Source organism: Kogia breviceps, chromosome 6 (assembly GCF_026419965.1).
Source record: "Kogia breviceps isolate mKogBre1 chromosome 6, mKogBre1 haplotype 1, whole genome shotgun sequence".
Classification (NCBI taxonomy): Eukaryota; Metazoa; Chordata; class Mammalia; order Artiodactyla; family Physeteridae; genus Kogia; species Kogia breviceps.
In genome coordinates, this window is record NC_081315.1 from 56,577,673 (window position 1) to 56,596,164 (window position 18,492).

Consider the following 18,492-nt stretch of genomic DNA (forward strand, 5'->3'; position numbering starts at 1 on the left):
CTTTGAGGGAACCATTAGCTTCTGACCTGCAACCATGCCCTATCACCCCAGGCCCAGCCAATGTCCCGGCAAAGGCAAAAGAAGATCCGCTTGAAAGGGCAGCCTCACCACCAGAAAAAGGGCACTCCTTGCGAGCTCTGCTAAACAGTGGCTCAGGAGTTTCACCACTTTCCTAAATTCTAGCTCCCTCTGAAGGCGTCAGAAAACCGATCAGCGGGACTTCCCTGGTGGTGTAGTGGTTAGGAATCTGCCTGCCAATGCTGGGGACACAGGTTCGTGCCCTGGTCCGGGAAGATCCCACATGCCGCAGAGCAACTAAGCCCGTGCGCCACAACTACTGAGCCTGTGCTCTAGAGCCCGTGAGCCACGACTACTGAGCCCACGTGCCACAACTACTGAAGCCCTCGCACCTAGAGCCCATGCTCCACAACAAGAGAAGCCACCGCAATGGGAAGCCTGCACACCGCAACGAAGAGTAGCCCCCGCTCGCCGCAACTAGAGAAAAGCCCGCTCACAGAAACAAAGACCCAATGCAGCCAAAAATAAATAATTTTTTTTTTAAAAAAAAGCAAAAAAAAAAAAAAAAAAAAAAAGGAAAACCAATCAGCCATCCATTTTCACACTCCTACTCTTCAGGGATCCATGACCCCTAGTTTTGTCACAGTATCTCCAGCCTGGAGGACCTCATCTCTTTGTAACCTAAGCCACATTTGTATGCAATTTATAAAAATGAACTGCCCAGAACCTTCTTCGAAGGCTCTTTTCTACTATCCACCCCGGCACTGTAGCTGGCAACAATGTGGGGTGGAGGGAGGAACGTGGGCTTTGCAATCAGGTTCGATACTGACCCTTCTACTTACTATTTAGGTGGCTTTGGGCAAATTATAATCTCTCTGATCCTTCATTGCTTCACCTGCAAAAATAGAGCTGATAACACCTATCTTTCAAGGTTGTCTTGAAGATGAAGTAGAGTAATGAATGTAGATGACCTGGAAAGACCATATAACATGGTAGTAAAGAATATGGACTCTAGGGCAAGTTCATTAATCACTCTGCGCTCAGTTTCCTTGTTTGTCAAATAGGACTAGAATACCAATACCTAACTCAGGCTCGTTATGAGGATTAAACTATGATAAACACACAGTTCCGGGGTTGAACTGAGGGCCATGGAAGGGCCAACTGCTGTCCTCGTTGTAATTGTCATCATGCGCTTCCTACTTAGGTGCTCAGTAAACTATAGCCACCAGCAGCCCCCTTCCGTAGGCATCAGGGATTCAAAGGAGAGAGGAGAGGTGGAGGAGGAGGAAGACGGCACAGAAGTTCAGTTTTCTAATTACGTGTTGACGTGCAGACTTCCATGTTCCATCTTGGCAATTTCAATTGTGCTTTTTCTTAACGCCTGTGAAGTGGCATCCACATTATACATTCATTAATAGAAGCTATCTCTGAGAAATCTTTATTCCAGGGCAACTTTGAAAGAAAGCAAAAGCCCTGCCTGCCTCTAGCAGAAGGTTGTCTTTAATTAGTGATGATTGAAGAATGAGGTAAGTCAGTTCTGTTTTGTTTAAGTTGGCTCAAAACTGTTCAGCCACGAGATAATCTCCTGGGCAGGAGACCGTATCTGCTATCGCCAGCAACGTGGATGCTGCTATAATTAGGTGTGCTGGTAACCCAGACAGACAACTCGGCTGTTCCCTTCACAAAAATAAATGTGATCTTGATTTATAGACACAACAGGGCCTGGCCCTTAAGACATCTTTGTAGAAGTCACCTGTTTTGCTTTAAGTCTTTCTAGTGATGACATTTTCTACAACTGGATTCTTCCTGGTTGTTGTTAGGTTGAAAAACTAGGCCCATAAAGAGCCAGCCAGGAAGTCTGAGATCTTCTAGTGTTTGTTAGCTACAGGTTGACCTTTTCCGGTCAGCTTCTGGCGTCCTGTAGGTCTAGTTGACTTGATTCTCTACTTCAGTGATTCTTAAGACTTCAGTGTGCATAAGAACCAATGGGTGAGGGCTTCCCTGGTGGCGCGGTGATTAAGAATCCACCTGCCAATGCAGGGGACATGGGTTCGAGCCCTGGTCCGGGAAGATCCTACATGCTGCGGAGCAACTAAGCCTGTGCGCCACAACTACTGAGCCTGCGCTCTAGAGCCCACGCGCAACAACTACTGAGCCCGCATGCCTAGAGCCTGTGCTCCACAACAATAGAAGCCCTTGCAATAAGAAGCCCATGCACCACACCAAAGATTAGCCCCTGCTCGCCGCAACTAGAGAAAGCCCTGCACAGCAACGAAGAACCAAAGCAGCCAAAAATAAATAAATAAAATAAATAAATTTATTTTAAAAAAAAAAAGAACCAGTGGACAAGCTTGTTAAAAACACAGTTTCCTGGGTCTCAGCCCCATAGGTTCTGACTCAGTGTGTCAGGGTAGGGCCCATGCACTGGCAGCTCTCACCAGCTCACAGGTGATGCCAGTGCTGCTGGTCGAAGGACCAGACTTTAGGTAACCCTACTCTACTCTTTGCTCCCAACACTCCAAACATACTTGGCTCTAAAGTTTCCCAGGTATAATGCTCTGCTGTTTCGTGTCTTTGTTTTTTTTGAACATGCTGATCCCTGGCCAGAGGTGTTTGGTTCACCTCTTTTTTATCTGGCTAATTCCAAGTTGTCTAGCTCAAAAGAGATCTTCTCTGAGAAGCTCCCACCCTCACCCTCTCCACGGTGAGTTTCATGCTGCCCAAGCCTCCTTCGTACCATTCACTTCCCTGTACTGGAATCATTGCGTCCACCGCCAGTCTCCTCCACTGGAAGGACAGAGAGCCCCTGGCAATACCTGACATATAAGAGTTGCTTTATAGATACTTGCTGGCTGAGTGAATGATTCTGGGTAAGAAAGTCTGGGGTGCGGCAGCAGTGTTGGTTTATTCCAGATCAGGAGAAACTAGGTTTAGAGAAGGGGAAGAGATGGGAATCTGTTAAACCATAGACTTCCCCTAGTTATCTCGTGACTCTGAACTTGTTGACAAATAGGCAAGTGTTCCAACGTGCAGGCCTTTTCTGTGATGAGTGTCTACCAGTATGATACTAGCAGATGATTTTAAAATATAAAATAAATTTTACCTGACCCTTCAAAGTAAAGGTGATTATTTAAAGATACTGAATTATGATACTCTAACTGTTGCCACTAACTTGCAGTGGTTAGCTGTGGGCATATAAATTCACCACTAATGGTCACAAATTTCTTAGCTTCAAATTGGTAGTTCACAATGTTAATTTCTTAGTTTTGACTAATGGGCCATGGTTATGTCAGATGTTAATGTCAAGGAAAGTTGGGTGAAGGGCTCATGGGAATTCTTTGTACTATCTTTGCAATTTTTCTATAAATCTAAAACCATCCCAATATAGAAAGTTTTTTTTTAATTATAGTTCAGTAGCTACCACACAGATGTGTTGTTTGCTTCTGCCCCAGAGCCTTTGCACATGCTGTTCTCTCTGTCTGTAGGGTCTGCCTCAGGCATCCCCATGGCTCATCCACATCTCCTTTATGTGTCTGCTCAAATGACATCTTCGTGAGACTTTCCTGATCACCACATTCAAAATTACAATCCCCACTTCCCATATGGAACCCCTCATTCCCCTTCCTTGCTTTATTTTCCTCTATTGTACTTATTACCATCTGCCATATTATTTTTCATGTCTTATTTATTGTGTCTTCCCCCATCAGAATGTAAGCCCCCTTAGGACAGGGATTTCTGTCTCTTACTTCACTGAAGTATTCCCCAAATCCCACAATAAGGACTGATCAATGATAACTTTTCAATGAATAAATGAAAGACGCCAGGCAGGGAAATGACAATCAGAAAAAGAAAGCCACCAACAAAAACAAACAAAGGAGACAGTGACAGCTGCACCAAACTAGCTTCGCTAATGGATGATTAAGAGTCTAAGGCCTAATGGCTAATGACCAAGGAGCTGCAAGTTCAGTTGTGTTTTCCCTGAACTAAGCCATATCTTATTCATCTTTATAACTCTCCTTCTTAGCACATAATAAGCACCAGTGATTGAATGGCAAGACTCACTTTACTAGAGACCAGAGGACTTTGGAAGGAGCAGTAATAAACAAAGTTGGAGACCTGCTGGAGAACTGGGGTTGACCCTTATAAAGGAGAAGGTGTTTTCTAACATATGTTTCTCTCAACATAGAAAAAAGTTAAACACCTCATTCATTTTCGAAGAGCATTGAGTTCCATTAAATATCGATGCTATAACTATCTTAAAATAGGTACATTTTCACAGTTGTGGAGAAGGCCTCAAACCACAAATGTCACCACCACATTTACCAGTTGTCACCAACAAAGCATCACCAATTGTGACTGCAGGGAGTGGGGAGTGTTGCTTTATTAGAGCAAAACCACTTGAGAAGGAAGCAATGAGGCAAGGGCTTCACAGAAATCATTCCCTATTTTGTCCCCTCAGGTTCTGCTTTTAGCTAACTAAATCATAGGACACAGTAGAACAATAGTGACAATAGCACAGTGTCATTGATTTACAGGGCCTGTTAGCCTATAATGAGTGCTTCAAAGCCATGTCATCACACGGGAGAAATTTAGTTGTTCTCTTTCCTCTTCCTATCTTTAAGGTTAAAATGGTGGCTTTGGCCCTTTCTGTTCTTTAATAAGGTATTTTCACTGTGCCATGGTTATATTACACAATGAATTTCCACAGGCCCTACTAATCTCCGCTGGTACTGACAAAGTAAATTCTGTGTATTTACTCTGTGTACAACAGTTAATATGCTACTGGAGGTAAGCAGTTATTATCAAGTATTTATAAAAGTACCATTGCATTAAGAGCAACATATCAGACATTCAGAAAATGAGAAGCAAAGTAAGACGTAGTCTGCCCCCGGAAGGTTTACGGTCTAAGGAAGCCAACGCACAGCAAATGGAAAACTTAGCCGTGCTGGCTGTCTGGGTGCCGGTCTTTATGAAGAAATGGAGTAAATGAAACTGCCTTGACATGATGAGGATGTCATTCATACAGAGTGCTCTTCAGATTGAAATTAGATGCAGCAGCCTTGCAGTACAGAGCCAACAGGCCTTAGTTTTAGTACCACCTCTCCCAGCACGTCACAGTGACAGTCTTCCAGATCACTTGGGCCAAGCCCCACCTTCTTAATCTTGAGAGTGGGAGGGGTTTTTTGTTTATTTATTTATTTGTTTGTTTATTTATTTTTGGCTGCGTTGGGTCTTCGTTGCTGTGTGTGGACTTTTCTCTAGTTGCGGTGAGCGGGGGCTACTCTTTGTTGTGGAGCACAGGCTCTAGGTGCATGGGCTTCAGTAGTTGTGGCATGTGGGCTCAGTAGTTGTGCCTTGCGGGCTCTAGAGCTCAGGCTCAGTAGTTGTGGCACACGGGCTTAGTTGCTCTGCGGCACGTGGGATCTTCCCGGACCAGGGCTCGAACCTGTGTCCCTTGCATTGGCAGGCAGATTCTTAACCACTGTGCCACCAGGGCAGCCCCGAGAGTGGGAGTTTTTTTACCACTTTAGACCTGACAAATGCCAATCTGAAAAATTCCCCCATTTCCATCTAAAACATGCCATGATTTAAGAGGTTCTGACCAAGAGAGAGAGTTTAAAGTGATCATTAATGATTCTCTTCTTATCTCACACACACACACTCACACACAAAATGTGTTTGTCTTCCTCTTTCCACAGTATTACAGGATTTATCCAAACCTGGCCTGAATCCCAGCACACCCAATTCTTCTTGTTTAGGCTCATTATTACATTAAAACATGCCCTACGGGTTCAGTACACTCCCAAACATGGTTTATCTCTATTTCTTGCTTTCCTTCCCTCATTTATCAGTATTTTGCTCAACTCACAGTTCATTCAAATGAGAAGACAAAGAAAAATGAAAGCTCCATCTTTTTCCTTTATTTTGCTAGTGTGTGTGTAGTAGACAGCTCTTATAATACAGCAGATTCAGGTATAGCTCTGATCAAATAGTCTTGCCTACAATAACCACGAGCAGTAAGACCTGATGCCCAGAAGATTTTTAATCCCCTAACCCCACTCTAGCATGATAATAATTTTTTAAAGTTATAATATAAGAAGCTGGTTTTATAACTATGCCTGGGGCATAGTTTCAGGAGTTCCTGGAGAAAGTGAGGGAGGCGCACTTTTCACTCAGTATCCTTTTTCATTTGCAGATCTGCCATGAGCTTGTGTAAGTTTCATTATAATAAAAATTAAAAAGCAATATTGGGCAACATTTATTGTGCATTTACTACATGCCAGGTCTTTTATATGCATTACCTCATTTAATCCACCCACCAATCCTAACGCAATTTTTTTTAAGTTTCTCCGTTTTATAGATGAAGAAACAGGGAGTTAAAAATATATTCAAGGACATACATCTGTAGGCTCAACTGACATTTTATGAGAATCAAATTATATGATAGATATAAAAATGCTGTGAGAAAACATACAAAGGTGAGACAGTATCCTATCAATAAAAGAAGGTGCTTATTGGGTCCCTTTTGGCCAGACTTGTCACAGTAAGTCATGCTGAAACTTAGGCCCAGCTCCAGTCTTGTAATCCCTAGGTTTCTACTTGTTCAGTCTATAACTTCCATTTCTCAACCTTCCTATTAAAGAATTTGACTGGAATTGGAGGTTTTAGGTGTGGGGGAAGTGTTGGCAATGGATGGGCAGGACCTCATTTACCAACACTGCCCTCCCCTATTCCTGCCGATCAGTAGATCAGGGGTGTGTTATTTGTGACCTCTTTCCTTCTCACACCCACAGAAATGAGTGTGGGTCTTCAGGGAAAACAAACTATATTGTGGAAGTTTCCAGGTGTATAGACTGGGTCAACTGAGCCAGGCTTCGGGACTGAAATCAGAATTTTGAAAGCTAAGAGTCTGAAGCCAGTGCATCAAGCATCTCTTTTCAACTACCTGACAGATGTATATAAGCTTAGGAGAGGGACAGCGCTTATTTTAGCAACAGATAGAAGTATATAGCAAATGCTTTTTGTGCCTTTCGGGTTGTAGTTTCATTTTGTTTAATTTTCATATCTAGCTGAGAAAAAAGTTAGGGGGAGTAGGTATGTTCATCTGTACTATAGATAGCCTACCTGATTTCCAGTGGCGAGGTGTCAAAATTCACAAGCTAGCCTGAACCTCAGAGGCACCAGATGCTCATTTTGTGGCGTTCTCCAAATCCTGTCATTGGTTTTCTTCTTAAAACGCCATAATCCTTTCCAGGAAGCTCCCACCTTGTGAACAGATTGGATATTCAGGACGTATATTTTTCCTATCACTGTTTCTGCCACAAACATTTATCCAGGACTTACTCCTCTAGGTGCCGGAGATAGAGGCAAGACAAACAAAACAGGCAAATAATCCCTATGTATAGTCTAATTCGAGGAGAGAGGCCAGAAATAAATACATAAATTGTATTGCATGTTAGAAGGTGATGAGTACCATAAGAAAAAATAAGCAGGGAGTGCTTTGGGCGGGGAGTTGCAAGTTTAAATAGAGCTCCTAAAGAAGGCCTCCCTGAGAAGGTGACATTTGGGCAGATGTAAGGAAATGAGGGAATGAGCTATGTGGAGATCTGGAGGAGAATTGCTCCAAGCTGAGGGAACAGTAAGTGCAAAGACCCTGAGGCAAGAGTGTGTCAGGCATGAGAGGAAAGAGCCAAGAGGCCAGTGTGGTTGGACTGAGCAAAAGGCACGGGCATAGTAGCTGATTTGCTCAGAAAAGTAACAGGAGCCAGACCCTGCAGTGCTTTGCAAACCATCGTAGGGACTTTGGCTTTGACTCCGTGTGGGATGATGGGCCACTCAAAGGCCTCAAACGGAAAAGTGATAAGCATCTGATTTCAGTTTCTTTTTGAAAAATATTAATTGTGAAACAGGTTGCCAGAATGAGCCAGCAAAGCCAGATAAACCCATATTGCCATTGAGCTAAGGTGCTAAGCAGACTCCAGGGAGCTGAGCCCAGAGAACTGGGTTCAGATCCCGGAGGTGAGGGCTCGACTTATAGCTCAGTTGAGTGACTTTGGGCATGTCAGTTAACATCTCTGAGCCCCATTTTCCTCATCGGAGAAATAAGGATGAACAATACCTGGCCCATGGTTTTATTCTGAGGATCAAGTGAACACGGAACATAGAAGAACTTTGTAGATTATAAAACATTATATAGGGCTTCCCTGGTGGCGCAGTGGTTGAGAGTCCGCCTGCCGATGCAGGGGACACGGGTTCGTGCCCCGGTCCGGGAAGATCCCACGTGCTGCGGAGCGGCTGGGCCCGTGAGCCATGGCCGCTGAGCCTGCGCGTCCGGAGCCTGTGCCCCGCAACGGGAGAGGCCCGCGTACTGCCAAAAAAAAAAAAAAAAAACACATTATATAAAGGTCAGGAGGGGTGGTGAGAGCAACAGGGGTTCTGGTTGTGTCATTATCATTTCAGGGAAAATGAAGTCCAGGACCTAAGCCAAAATGCCAGGAATGCAACCTTCCCTTTCCCATTACTTCTTATTAAATAGCCATGGAAAAGGGGCCTCTTCCTCCTCCAGCACTGGAGGTCAAGGAGAGAGACAAGGACCCAGCTGATCTCAACAGAAGGCGCCAGTTGGGCTCCCAGGGGATCAGTCATAACTTACAAGGTGTTTGCAGACTGGGGCCTCCCGGCTTGGTGCGTCCGCTCCCGAGGGGTGTCCTAGTGAAGAATTGTGTCTTCTCTCCCCGGTTCAGGCCCCAGGGCACGGGACTGTCCACAGATGGGCAGCTTCTCCAAATAACCACAGCCCTCTTCTCCTTCCCACCAGGCATTCCTCCTACGGAAGGCTGTTGGATGACCACGACTACGGGTCCTGGGGAAACTACAACAATCCTCTGTACGACGACTCCTAACAAAGGAAGGTGGCCTGGGATGAGGAATAACTAACTGTCTTTATTTATCAGTGCTTATCCAGTAGAATTAATAACAAGTACCTGATGCGCATTGAGCGACAATCCTAAGCCCTGTTTTGTTGGTTTGGTTGTTTTGTTTTCCTCCCTGTCCTCTGGCTGCTACAACTTCCCCTTTCTGGTACCAAAAAAAAAAAAAAAAAAAAAAGAAAAAAGAAGATTATTTAAAAGTGAGTGGAGTCTGACATGCACCTGACATGGGCCAACCCTAAGCCGTCCAGGCCGGACGCCACGGTGGAGGTGTCTGTACCCAGCTCAGGTCCCACTGCAAGAAGAAACAGGAAGAGGGGTCGAGTTGTGTCATCAACGGTTACTTTTAGGGGAACTTTCAGTGTGTGGTATTTCTTAAACTTTTCTTTAGGAGATTCCATTAAGTCTCAATGAGGGTAAAGGCAGTGAGTGCTGAGAGGAGTTCACCCTGCAGGGAAGGAAGCAGGGGTTTCTCAGATTCCTTTTTAATCTCAATTTATCTGGTTGTGTCTGACAGGACACCTGCTCGGCTCTGCTAGCTGGACGCCAGTTTCTTAGATGCCTAATTAAGGAAAGAGGAACCTAGAAGGTGCCCTGGGGGAGGGCAGCTGGCCGAGGGGCAGAATAGCAGGCTGCTGTCAGATCTCAGCCTGCCTGCTACCTTGCCTCCCCTCCAGGATACCTGTCTCTGCTGAGGATGCCTGTTCTAGTCGACTGCAGCTGGGACCCCAGCCCACAAGCTTTCAGCGGTTCCTCAGGAGGAGGCTGTGAGATGAGTTTAGCTGTAGAAAAGAAAGGGAGAGGCGTGTGAAGTGAGAGTGCAATGGGGCCGTGGAGGAGGCTGGGAGGGAAGGGGCGTGTAACATACACCACGAACCTCATTAGGGAAGGTAAGATCAGCCCTCAATAACCATCAGAGACATCCACTGCCTGGAGGAGCCTGTAGACTCCTTGCTTTCTACCCACAAAGCAACTGGTTCCCTGCCTTACTGTCTGTTGGATAAAGGCCGTAAACTGATTGTTGTTGTTGTTCTTGTTGCTTTTATTTTTTTTAAAGGCACTAGTTTGTCTGCAGTTGCTCAGTGAGGCTTTTCCGTACAGACACGGTGATTAATCCGTTTATTTTCCCCCAAACATTTACCTTACTAATTCTGCTGTTTGATAAATGGACACCCCTGGGTACCTAGTTTTAAAATCCTGCACCCCGAATTCTGAGACAGAGCTGATCATCTGTGGGCATCCATTTCCAGCAGTGCTTCTCAGCAGCAGGTCATTTTGCTTCCCCTGCCCCATCCAGGGAACGTTGGAAAATACCTGGTGATATTTTCTGAGTGTCACAATCTGGGGGTGCTACCGCTGGGTAGAGGCCATGGAGGCACTGAACATCCCACGATGTACAGGACAGCCTACCCCAACTAACAGTTATCTGGCCACACAGGCCAAGAGTGCCGAGCATGAGAAACCCTAATTTATTGTGATGCTCGTCGTTGCGACAAAACAAGACGCCCCAGGTTAGTGATAGTTTTTACTTTTTACCTAAATGAAATGATTCGTTCAATTTTTATCTTAAAAGTATTTAGTTTGCTGGCGGATGGGTTGTTTTTGCTATGCATGGTTGCCTTTTTATTTCTGTGTGTTTTCTATATAGCTTTATTTCATGGCTCTAACCCTGTCCTCCTGAAACACCTGTGGATTAGCAGCCGGCATTTTATGTCCCGATTTCATAGAGTAGAAAATATACATTGGGTTCTGTTTCAGAATGTGTCATAGTGTCCTATGCTATCATAAAGAACTTGAAACTGCATCATATTTTATTTCTAAACTTGGACCTGCTGCCATGACTCTGTTTAGTTTCCAGAAACTTGACCCTCAACTCCTCCTGTGGCCCAGCAAAAGCACTGACATGAAAACGGCCGCTGCCGTGCTGGGCTAAACTTCTCTGGTGGCAGAGACATGAGGGCCGGTGACACTTTCCATGATGTGCCAATCCCCCGCTCTGAAAGAAATGATTCCTAAACTCCTGAGGTACCAAAGAAGAATGAGCAACCTCCAGAGGTATTTTACAACAGGAGTGGGGAATAAGAAGTAGGCTTCTAGGAATTCTTACATCTCTGATTATTTAAAAAAAAAAAGTGGACATTCTCAGAAAAATGGCCAGGAATGACCAAGGGTACCCCTTCTGACCATGCTTGGCCGCAATAATTATCCCTCTTTCCTACCCTCACGCCCTTTATAGGCTTTCGGTTCGGCAAAGGACAATTCAGTAACGACAGGACAGTCCATATATCCTTTTCCTCCCTCGGCCACAGACGTGTTGACAAAACGTCCATGAAGCACCTTTGGAGAGGTGGTCTTCTGGGTGTTGCTTCAGTCATAAATACCGGGTGAGAGGGACCAGCCTCTTCCCAGGGAATCCTGACTCAGCTAGCATCTTTCCCTACCAAGGCTGCTGTTGTACAAGAACACTTGATGGGTTGGTTGCTCTTATTAACTGCCAGATCCTTAGGGTAAAGAGAGGGATCTGGACCTACAGCAGATGCATTCAGCAAGGTGACAGCTTCCCATAAACACTCTGACACTCCTTGTTTATGTTAGTGTAAAATACCGACCGGGTGAACCTTATTTTGCCAAGCGCATTTTTCTATTTTTGAGTTGGCCAAAAATGTTAACAACTGCATTCAACAAATATTGCTTAACACACTCACACTCACACACACACACACACACCCCTGAAATATACGCCAATAACTGACGTCCTTTACCTCAGGGAGCGAGTCTGTTCAGGCCTGCTTAAGGGAAATGGCTCCGGTGGATCTAAAACAACCATATACTCTCCAGGGACCGGACTAGTCATAATGCATTAGAGAGAATGTCAGAGCAGGAGAGAGGCCAGCAGCCTCTTCTAGGTCACAGATTGCAAATGATGACAGAGTGGGGTTCAAGTTCGTTTTCTTTTACCGTGGCCCCAATGAAGTCTCCTGCCCTCCCTGGACGTCTGTGTCTTCATTTCTTAGTCGGGCGTGATGCTGTCCTATGGACCTCACCCCATGCTACCTCACAAATGTGTTGTGAGGATTAATGAAATCATGTCTACAGTGTTTTCAATTTCTGGAGAAAAATATTTATAGACATTTTAAGTATTACATAAATGTATAAGTGATCTCAGTTTCTTGTTTGACTGATGTGTTGTTTTTACTTAAATCTATGAAACGACAGCTGTATAGTAACTACATACAGACAGCTGTTACAACTCCAAGCTAACCCCCAATGCCACTGCCTGACTCCTGGGACCATGAAGGATGGTTTCCATCCCTGAATGAAAGGATGGCCCAGGACATAGGTCTCACAGACTATTGAGTTACGGTAACACATACGGATACCTGAACGCTAACAGCAGTAGACCTGGCCTTTACCATCCCAAAGTTTTCTGAGTTCTTTGTGGAGTTGATTTTGGTTTACTGTCATCTGTTTGCCCTTTATCTTGCTTGCAAGGGTGCATGGTTCAATCCCTCGCATCTGGGAAATGAATTTTGCAACTGGGCCAGATGCTAATTTGCACGCTGATTCACCTTCTTTGCCTTTTATCTCTTTTTGGCAAATGAATGTACCATTTCAACCTTGATTTTTAAAGTGCTAGTTGATATTGGTAATAGTGCTAACCAAGAGACCAATGCCAGATTGCTTTTTGGGGGTGAGTTAGCCAACATCATTTCAAGATGGAAAATTGCAACTTCTTTGATATTTGATCTCATTGTATCTACATTTGTTGTAAGACGTATTGCATACTAATGATAATTATATCAATTAAAGTTCTTAAAAGCTTGCACCTGACAGTGTTGATTCACATTTTGATGTGTTTTGTCATTCAAGCCATTCGGTTCCTATGCTCAGTACTGCTCAGATTAAGTAGCCCTGGCTTATTCTTAGAGAAAATTTATCCCACATCAATAAATAATACTTTCTGTAGAGTGGGAAGTTCTCTCTGATCTTGAAACAGAATTGAAGGATGTCAGAAATGAAGACACTTTCCAAGTAATGATTTTACTCTTAACCATATACCATACCTTATAAAATAGTTATAAAAATAAACACTGATTCAATAAACAGGTAGTGATCCATGATAAGTCACATTAGGCAGTAGCAGTACATTTGATACTTGCTTTGTTCTCCTTCAAAAAATTCGGCATACCCATCCATCTGACAGTTAAATAGCAAGCGATTTCAATCATCCAGAATATAATTTCCACCCCCAGAAGCCAACCAAAGACTATTCTGATTCTGAAGAAGGCAGCAATAACAAAGCCCATGTATCTTGCAACATAGGAGAGCAGTGGATCCACCTGCAAACTAGAGCAAGTTGATTTGATGATGGATTTAAAATTGAGGTCAGATTTAATATGTTTAGGTACCTGGCTTCCAGTGGCACAGCATGGAGGATTGCTGGGGAGGACTCACGATGAACAAAGAGGACCAGACGTGAAACAACAGACCCTTTCCCATTGATCATTCGGTCATTTCTTTTTTTTTTTTTTTGGTACGCGGGCCTCTCACTGTTGTGGCCTCTCCCGTTGCGGAGCACAGGCTCCGGACGCGCAGGCTCAGCGGCCATGGCTCACGGGCCCAGCCGCTCCGCGGCACGTGGGATCTTCCCGGACCGGGGCACGAACCCGTGACCCCTGCATCGGCAGGCGGACTCTCAACCACTGCGCCACCGGGGAAGCCCTCGGTCATTTCTTGAAGACCTGCCATGGGCACAAAAGCAAGTAACAGCTCCATTATTCCAAGCTTGCCTGAACAGGATTGGTTGGAAAGCACATTAAGTGTGTATAGAAAGAAAAAGCCTAATAATAATGTGTAGTGTTTACATATTATGAATTATTGGTTCCAGATCAATTTTTTCCCTGTATCATAGCTTTTCCGAGTCAGGTCATAATCTGTTTTAATCACTGAGTAACCTATCTTCAATCTTCTACTCTCCTAATATTCAGTAGTTTGTACCAATAGCTAGTAGCTATATTTTGATTTTTGTCAGAAAGGACTGAGTCACGAATGACACTGAAAAACACTGATCAAATTGGGAAAACACCTGTAAGAGGAGTGACCTCTTCTCTTAAGGATGTAGTCTTTGGCGAGTGTAGAATGGACTACATTTTCTTCACTAAAATAGCATTAATCCGTTCCAGTCAACAAATGTATTGTGTTTCTATTTAAGCAAGACACTGAATATTTACTAAAAAGAAGCAATGTATATTCACTAGGAATTTTAGGTGCCTGTGGGCAATTGTCTAATGTAACCCTTGCATCAGCTTTAGGGGTCATTACACTCTCGCCATCTTACAGATGGGGAAACTGAGGTTCCAGGATATTAAATTCATTCACGCATGGACTGAATCCTTCTGTGTGCTCCACAGTGAATGCGACGCCCCCTGCTATCCAAGCATTTACAGTGTAGTAAGTGACAGAGGTGGGAATCAAACCAGGTCTGTCTGTCAGCAGAGCCATTTCCACCCACGGGACTGGTATCTGATATAACCCAGGTCTTAAGACTCTCAGATCCCTTGCAAAGTCCCCCTCAGCTATTTTGGGCCATCTCGAGGGTGCCTGGTATGCAGCCCAGAGCAAGCCCAGGCAGCTCCTGAGCACATACCCCCTGCCAGGCACTGTCACCTTTCTGCTGACTCCTGCTGCCCTGCTGGGCTGTGTTCTCTGCCAAGGGGGAGACTGCCTCCCCTTCCCCCAGTTCTGCAAGAGCACAGGCCCCCGCTGTCACCCAGCATTTTAGTGAAAACCTCTCTCTCATTGTCCCCTTGCAGCCTCCCTGCTCTCCCCTGGAGTCAGATGTGAGTCCACAGCAGCCTGGACTAGGGACGCTGCCTTTGGTGTCACTGCCCCCTCTTGTCCGAAGGCTCCATCGTTGCACTAACTCGTCTTTCCTTGGTGTCGTCATAATAATGCTTATTCTCACATAGACTAACTGTGTCAAAGATACTGTTCTAAGCATTTTACACGGATTAACATCCCTGTGAAGGAGATATTGTTAATATCCCCATGGGTACAGATGAGAAAACTAAGGGCCAAAAGGTCTAGAAGCTTGCCCCAGGTCGTACAGCTGGTAAGTGGTGGGGCAGAGTTCAAATGTCACCAGTGGACCTCCAGAGTCCATGCTCTTGACCACTTCCAGAGAGCCCTCACTCTGTGCCAGAGGTTCCTGGCACATACACTGGGCCAGCCATCCCAGTGAACCCCGTGGGACAACCCGAGGCCAAGGCTGGGTACCCACTGCAGAAACAAGATCCCTACCTATAGGAAGGTTTCTAGAGTAGCCAGGGGCCCACCCTTAGGGCACCCGGCCGACCAGACTCTAAGCTGCCTCTGTGTAGATTCTGGCATTGCCAGCCAAGGTCACCCACCTGACAACCACTGTCATCAACAGCAGGGGACTCCAGGCTGACCCTTCCCAGGCCCCAGACCACACAGCAGCTACGGTGAGATGGTCCAGACTGCCCTCTTATTCTCCCACTGACCATGTCTCCCTTGGCACTTGGACAGAAGCCACCACAGCAAACACTGCTGGGCAGAGTGTTGAAAAGTTCCAGTCAGTCAGAAGCCAGATGTCGTCGGGTGGTGTGAGACACAAATGCCCACAGCTCAGCCCCTGTGCCAGGACATTCAGCCCTGTGACTAGGGTTCACCAGGGGAGAAAAAAACAGAACAAAAATCACTTTTCCTTGAATTTGTGGGATGTATATTAAAATCTTAATATGAAGTTAAGGATTTCAGATAGAAATGAGAGTCTTACACAAGCTTTGCTAGAGCAGGAAGAGAAGAGGTGAGGGAAGCCGTGCCAGATAACTGCTGACGTTGTGGGTCTCCGGGAGGCTGCAATGTCTCAGGCTGCAGCAGTGAGGCAGGTGGTTCTAAGGAGCTCACGGGAAAGCCGCAGCTGCCCACACACCTGCTGGCAACAGTTTCTGGAGAATGGCCTTGCCTTTTCCACATTGTACCTGAGAACCTCTTATGGACGAGTTCTAGCCAGAACCTTTCAGGAAAGGGAATTGCAAGAAGCGTGGTTCCTGCCCTCTCCTCTGTATTGCAGAAGCACAGGGTGGAAACAATGCTGAGCTGAACACGGGCAGTACAGTCCATTCGTCTTTCCCCAGATTAGAACTTCCCCCAGAAGACATAACATCATGTTATCCCTAATGTGATACAACTGTCCCTTAAACAACTGAGGATGCACTCACCTGCTCCTGAAAAAGAAAGACACTGCCTCCCATATGTCACTTTATCTCCGAGAATATTCACTCGTAGTTCAGATGCACTGTTCCTTTGCTTTCCTGTGACTTAAGTGCCAGATTATAGGGTTAGCTGCTTTATATTGGCTAGAGGGGACATGAGAAAGGATAGAAAAGGAACTGATTAATATATATACCTATATCCCTATCAAAGCAAGGAGGAGAATATGCCTCGTTAACAAAAAACTTCCTTTCTGCAGCTAGTCACATGACACGTTGCTGTCCATAGCTTTCTTCTCCCACTCGCAGGCTCCTTTTATCCTCAGCCACCATCTATCTCCTCTGGTCGTGGTTCTTTACGTGGCAACGCAGATGTTCTGTCAAAATGTGAGTACAACTTGGGGACTGGAGAAAAGAAAGGGAGCTACTGAACTGGACACTTTTTATAATGCTGTTGCTTTATCTTGCTTATAGTCATTAAATCATTACTTTTATATACATTGCTGTTACTTCTGTTTTCTTTAAAGATATAGTAAATGAAGTTTTATGAACCCACAAAATGCATATAGTTTTATTTTGACCTAAATTTTAAATGAACACGAAAGAGAGAGAGAGAACAGCTCACATTGCATATAATGTACCAAATCCTCTCCCCTCCCACTAGCCCTCCAGCCCATTCATCCACTCCCAACAAACAGAAAAAAAAGGTAGGGGGAGAAGATAGACAAAGGGTTCAAAACCCCTCTCAGCATTTTGCTTGCTGTAGGCAGAGCCATGGCCATCGCTGCCCCCAACCACCCACCGATAGCTCCCAGCTCCCTGCCTCTGCTTGGGGTCTTGTGAGGAGAAGGATGCAGATTTCCAAAAGCTGGAGCATGATAAAAAGACCTGCTGGAATGAGCAGGGTTTCCTTTAATTTATTCACTTTCACCGTGGAAGTTCCAACAGGCACACTGCCCTCCGCATCCCTCCAATCGACCTCCCACCGATGAGGAAACTCCAGGCTGCAGACGGGTTTGCTGAGCCCCGAAAACAAGCTCTGGAGCTGATAAGTGATCAATGAAATACGGGAAAAGTAACCCCCAACGGTGATTAAATCTCAGGTCCTGAGGCCCAGAGGCTATTTGAGCCGTTGTGCTGTCTCCCCCTGAACATCCATTTCTGAAAAGCAGTCAAGCTCACCAAGCAGCCCTCCTCATGCGGGCACAGCTTTGAGACTTTCGTTGCCTTTCAAGGGTTCCCAGCATCACCTGGCTGTTGGCCTCTTCTCCTCCAGAATGGAGAAACTGGGGCTCAGAAAGATTAAATGACCCTCCCATGGTCACAGAGCTAGTAAGAGGCAGTCTCGATTTCAATCCTGTCCTTCTTACTCCAAAGCCCATCTTCTATTTAGTGTAATGCTTCTCAAACTTTAATGTGCATGCAAATCACAGGGGATCTTGTTAAAATGCAGATTTTGAGTCATAGTTTGGGGGTGGGGCATACATTCTGCATTTGTAATAAGCTCCCAGGGGGCGCTGATGCTAAAGTTTCCAGGCTGCCCCCTGACTGTAAGCTGCAAGGCAATATAAAATGAAGCCTCCTACTCTAATCCCAGGTGAACCCCACAGGCCTGACCAGAAGCAGTCCTCAACAGAGGTGATACACCACCTCTTAACGGCAGGGAAGCAATGTGTGGAAGCATAGATTAGTTTTGGTCTTTAGTCATTGCTATGACAGTGGAGTTACTGGCATTTCGTATCTGAGAGTGAAGAGCGCTACAAATCTGACAACGTGTGAAATAATCCAGGTTGGTTTTCTAAGAACAGTCCTGCACGGCACAGAATTGTCCCACCTGGAATTCTTACGGCTTGCTCATCAGGGAACTCTGAACAGTAGCATGGAGCTGTGTGCACTGCTGCGGGCACCATCTCTTTGGCTGCCTTACTTCCATTACTTGTTCTCAGTCATTAGAAACATCAGCTCTGCTCTGCAGCTGTTCTGCTGCAAACTGTCATCGCTGACAGCTGCTCTCCAGGATATCACTGCACACGCATGAGCGCACCTTGATGTCTTTCTTCCTGGTACTCTAACGCGTTAACAGAAAAGATGATCTAAGATGGGCCTAATCTGAGAGAAGTATGCTCACATATTTCTGGGTACCCCCAAAGAGCACAGAGATGTTGCTGTCACACAGGCTTGGACATGTTAGGAAAGCAAGTAGGCCAGCTGATAAATTCACATCATTTTGCATTCCATGAGAATTTCAAAAGGTATTTATTGAGAAGATGGGAGAGGAGCTGATACCTACTAAGCTTCTGCTATGTGTC

At 45.3% G+C, this 18,492-nt stretch overlaps 1 protein-coding gene across 1 annotated transcript in view; it reads left to right on the plus strand.

The window, feature by feature from the left end:
- PARM1 (prostate androgen-regulated mucin-like protein 1) overlaps positions 1-12,774 on the plus strand; it is a 101,569-nt gene extending 88,795 nt beyond the window's left edge. Inside the window, exon 4 of the mRNA XM_059065812.2 lies at positions 8,837-12,774. Within this exon, the coding sequence (XP_058921795.1) occupies positions 8,837-8,921 (85 nt within the window). The 3' untranslated portion in view covers positions 8,922-12,774. The remainder of the gene's footprint in view (positions 1-8,836) is intronic.
- The last annotated feature ends 5,718 nt before the right edge of the window (positions 12,775-18,492 follow it).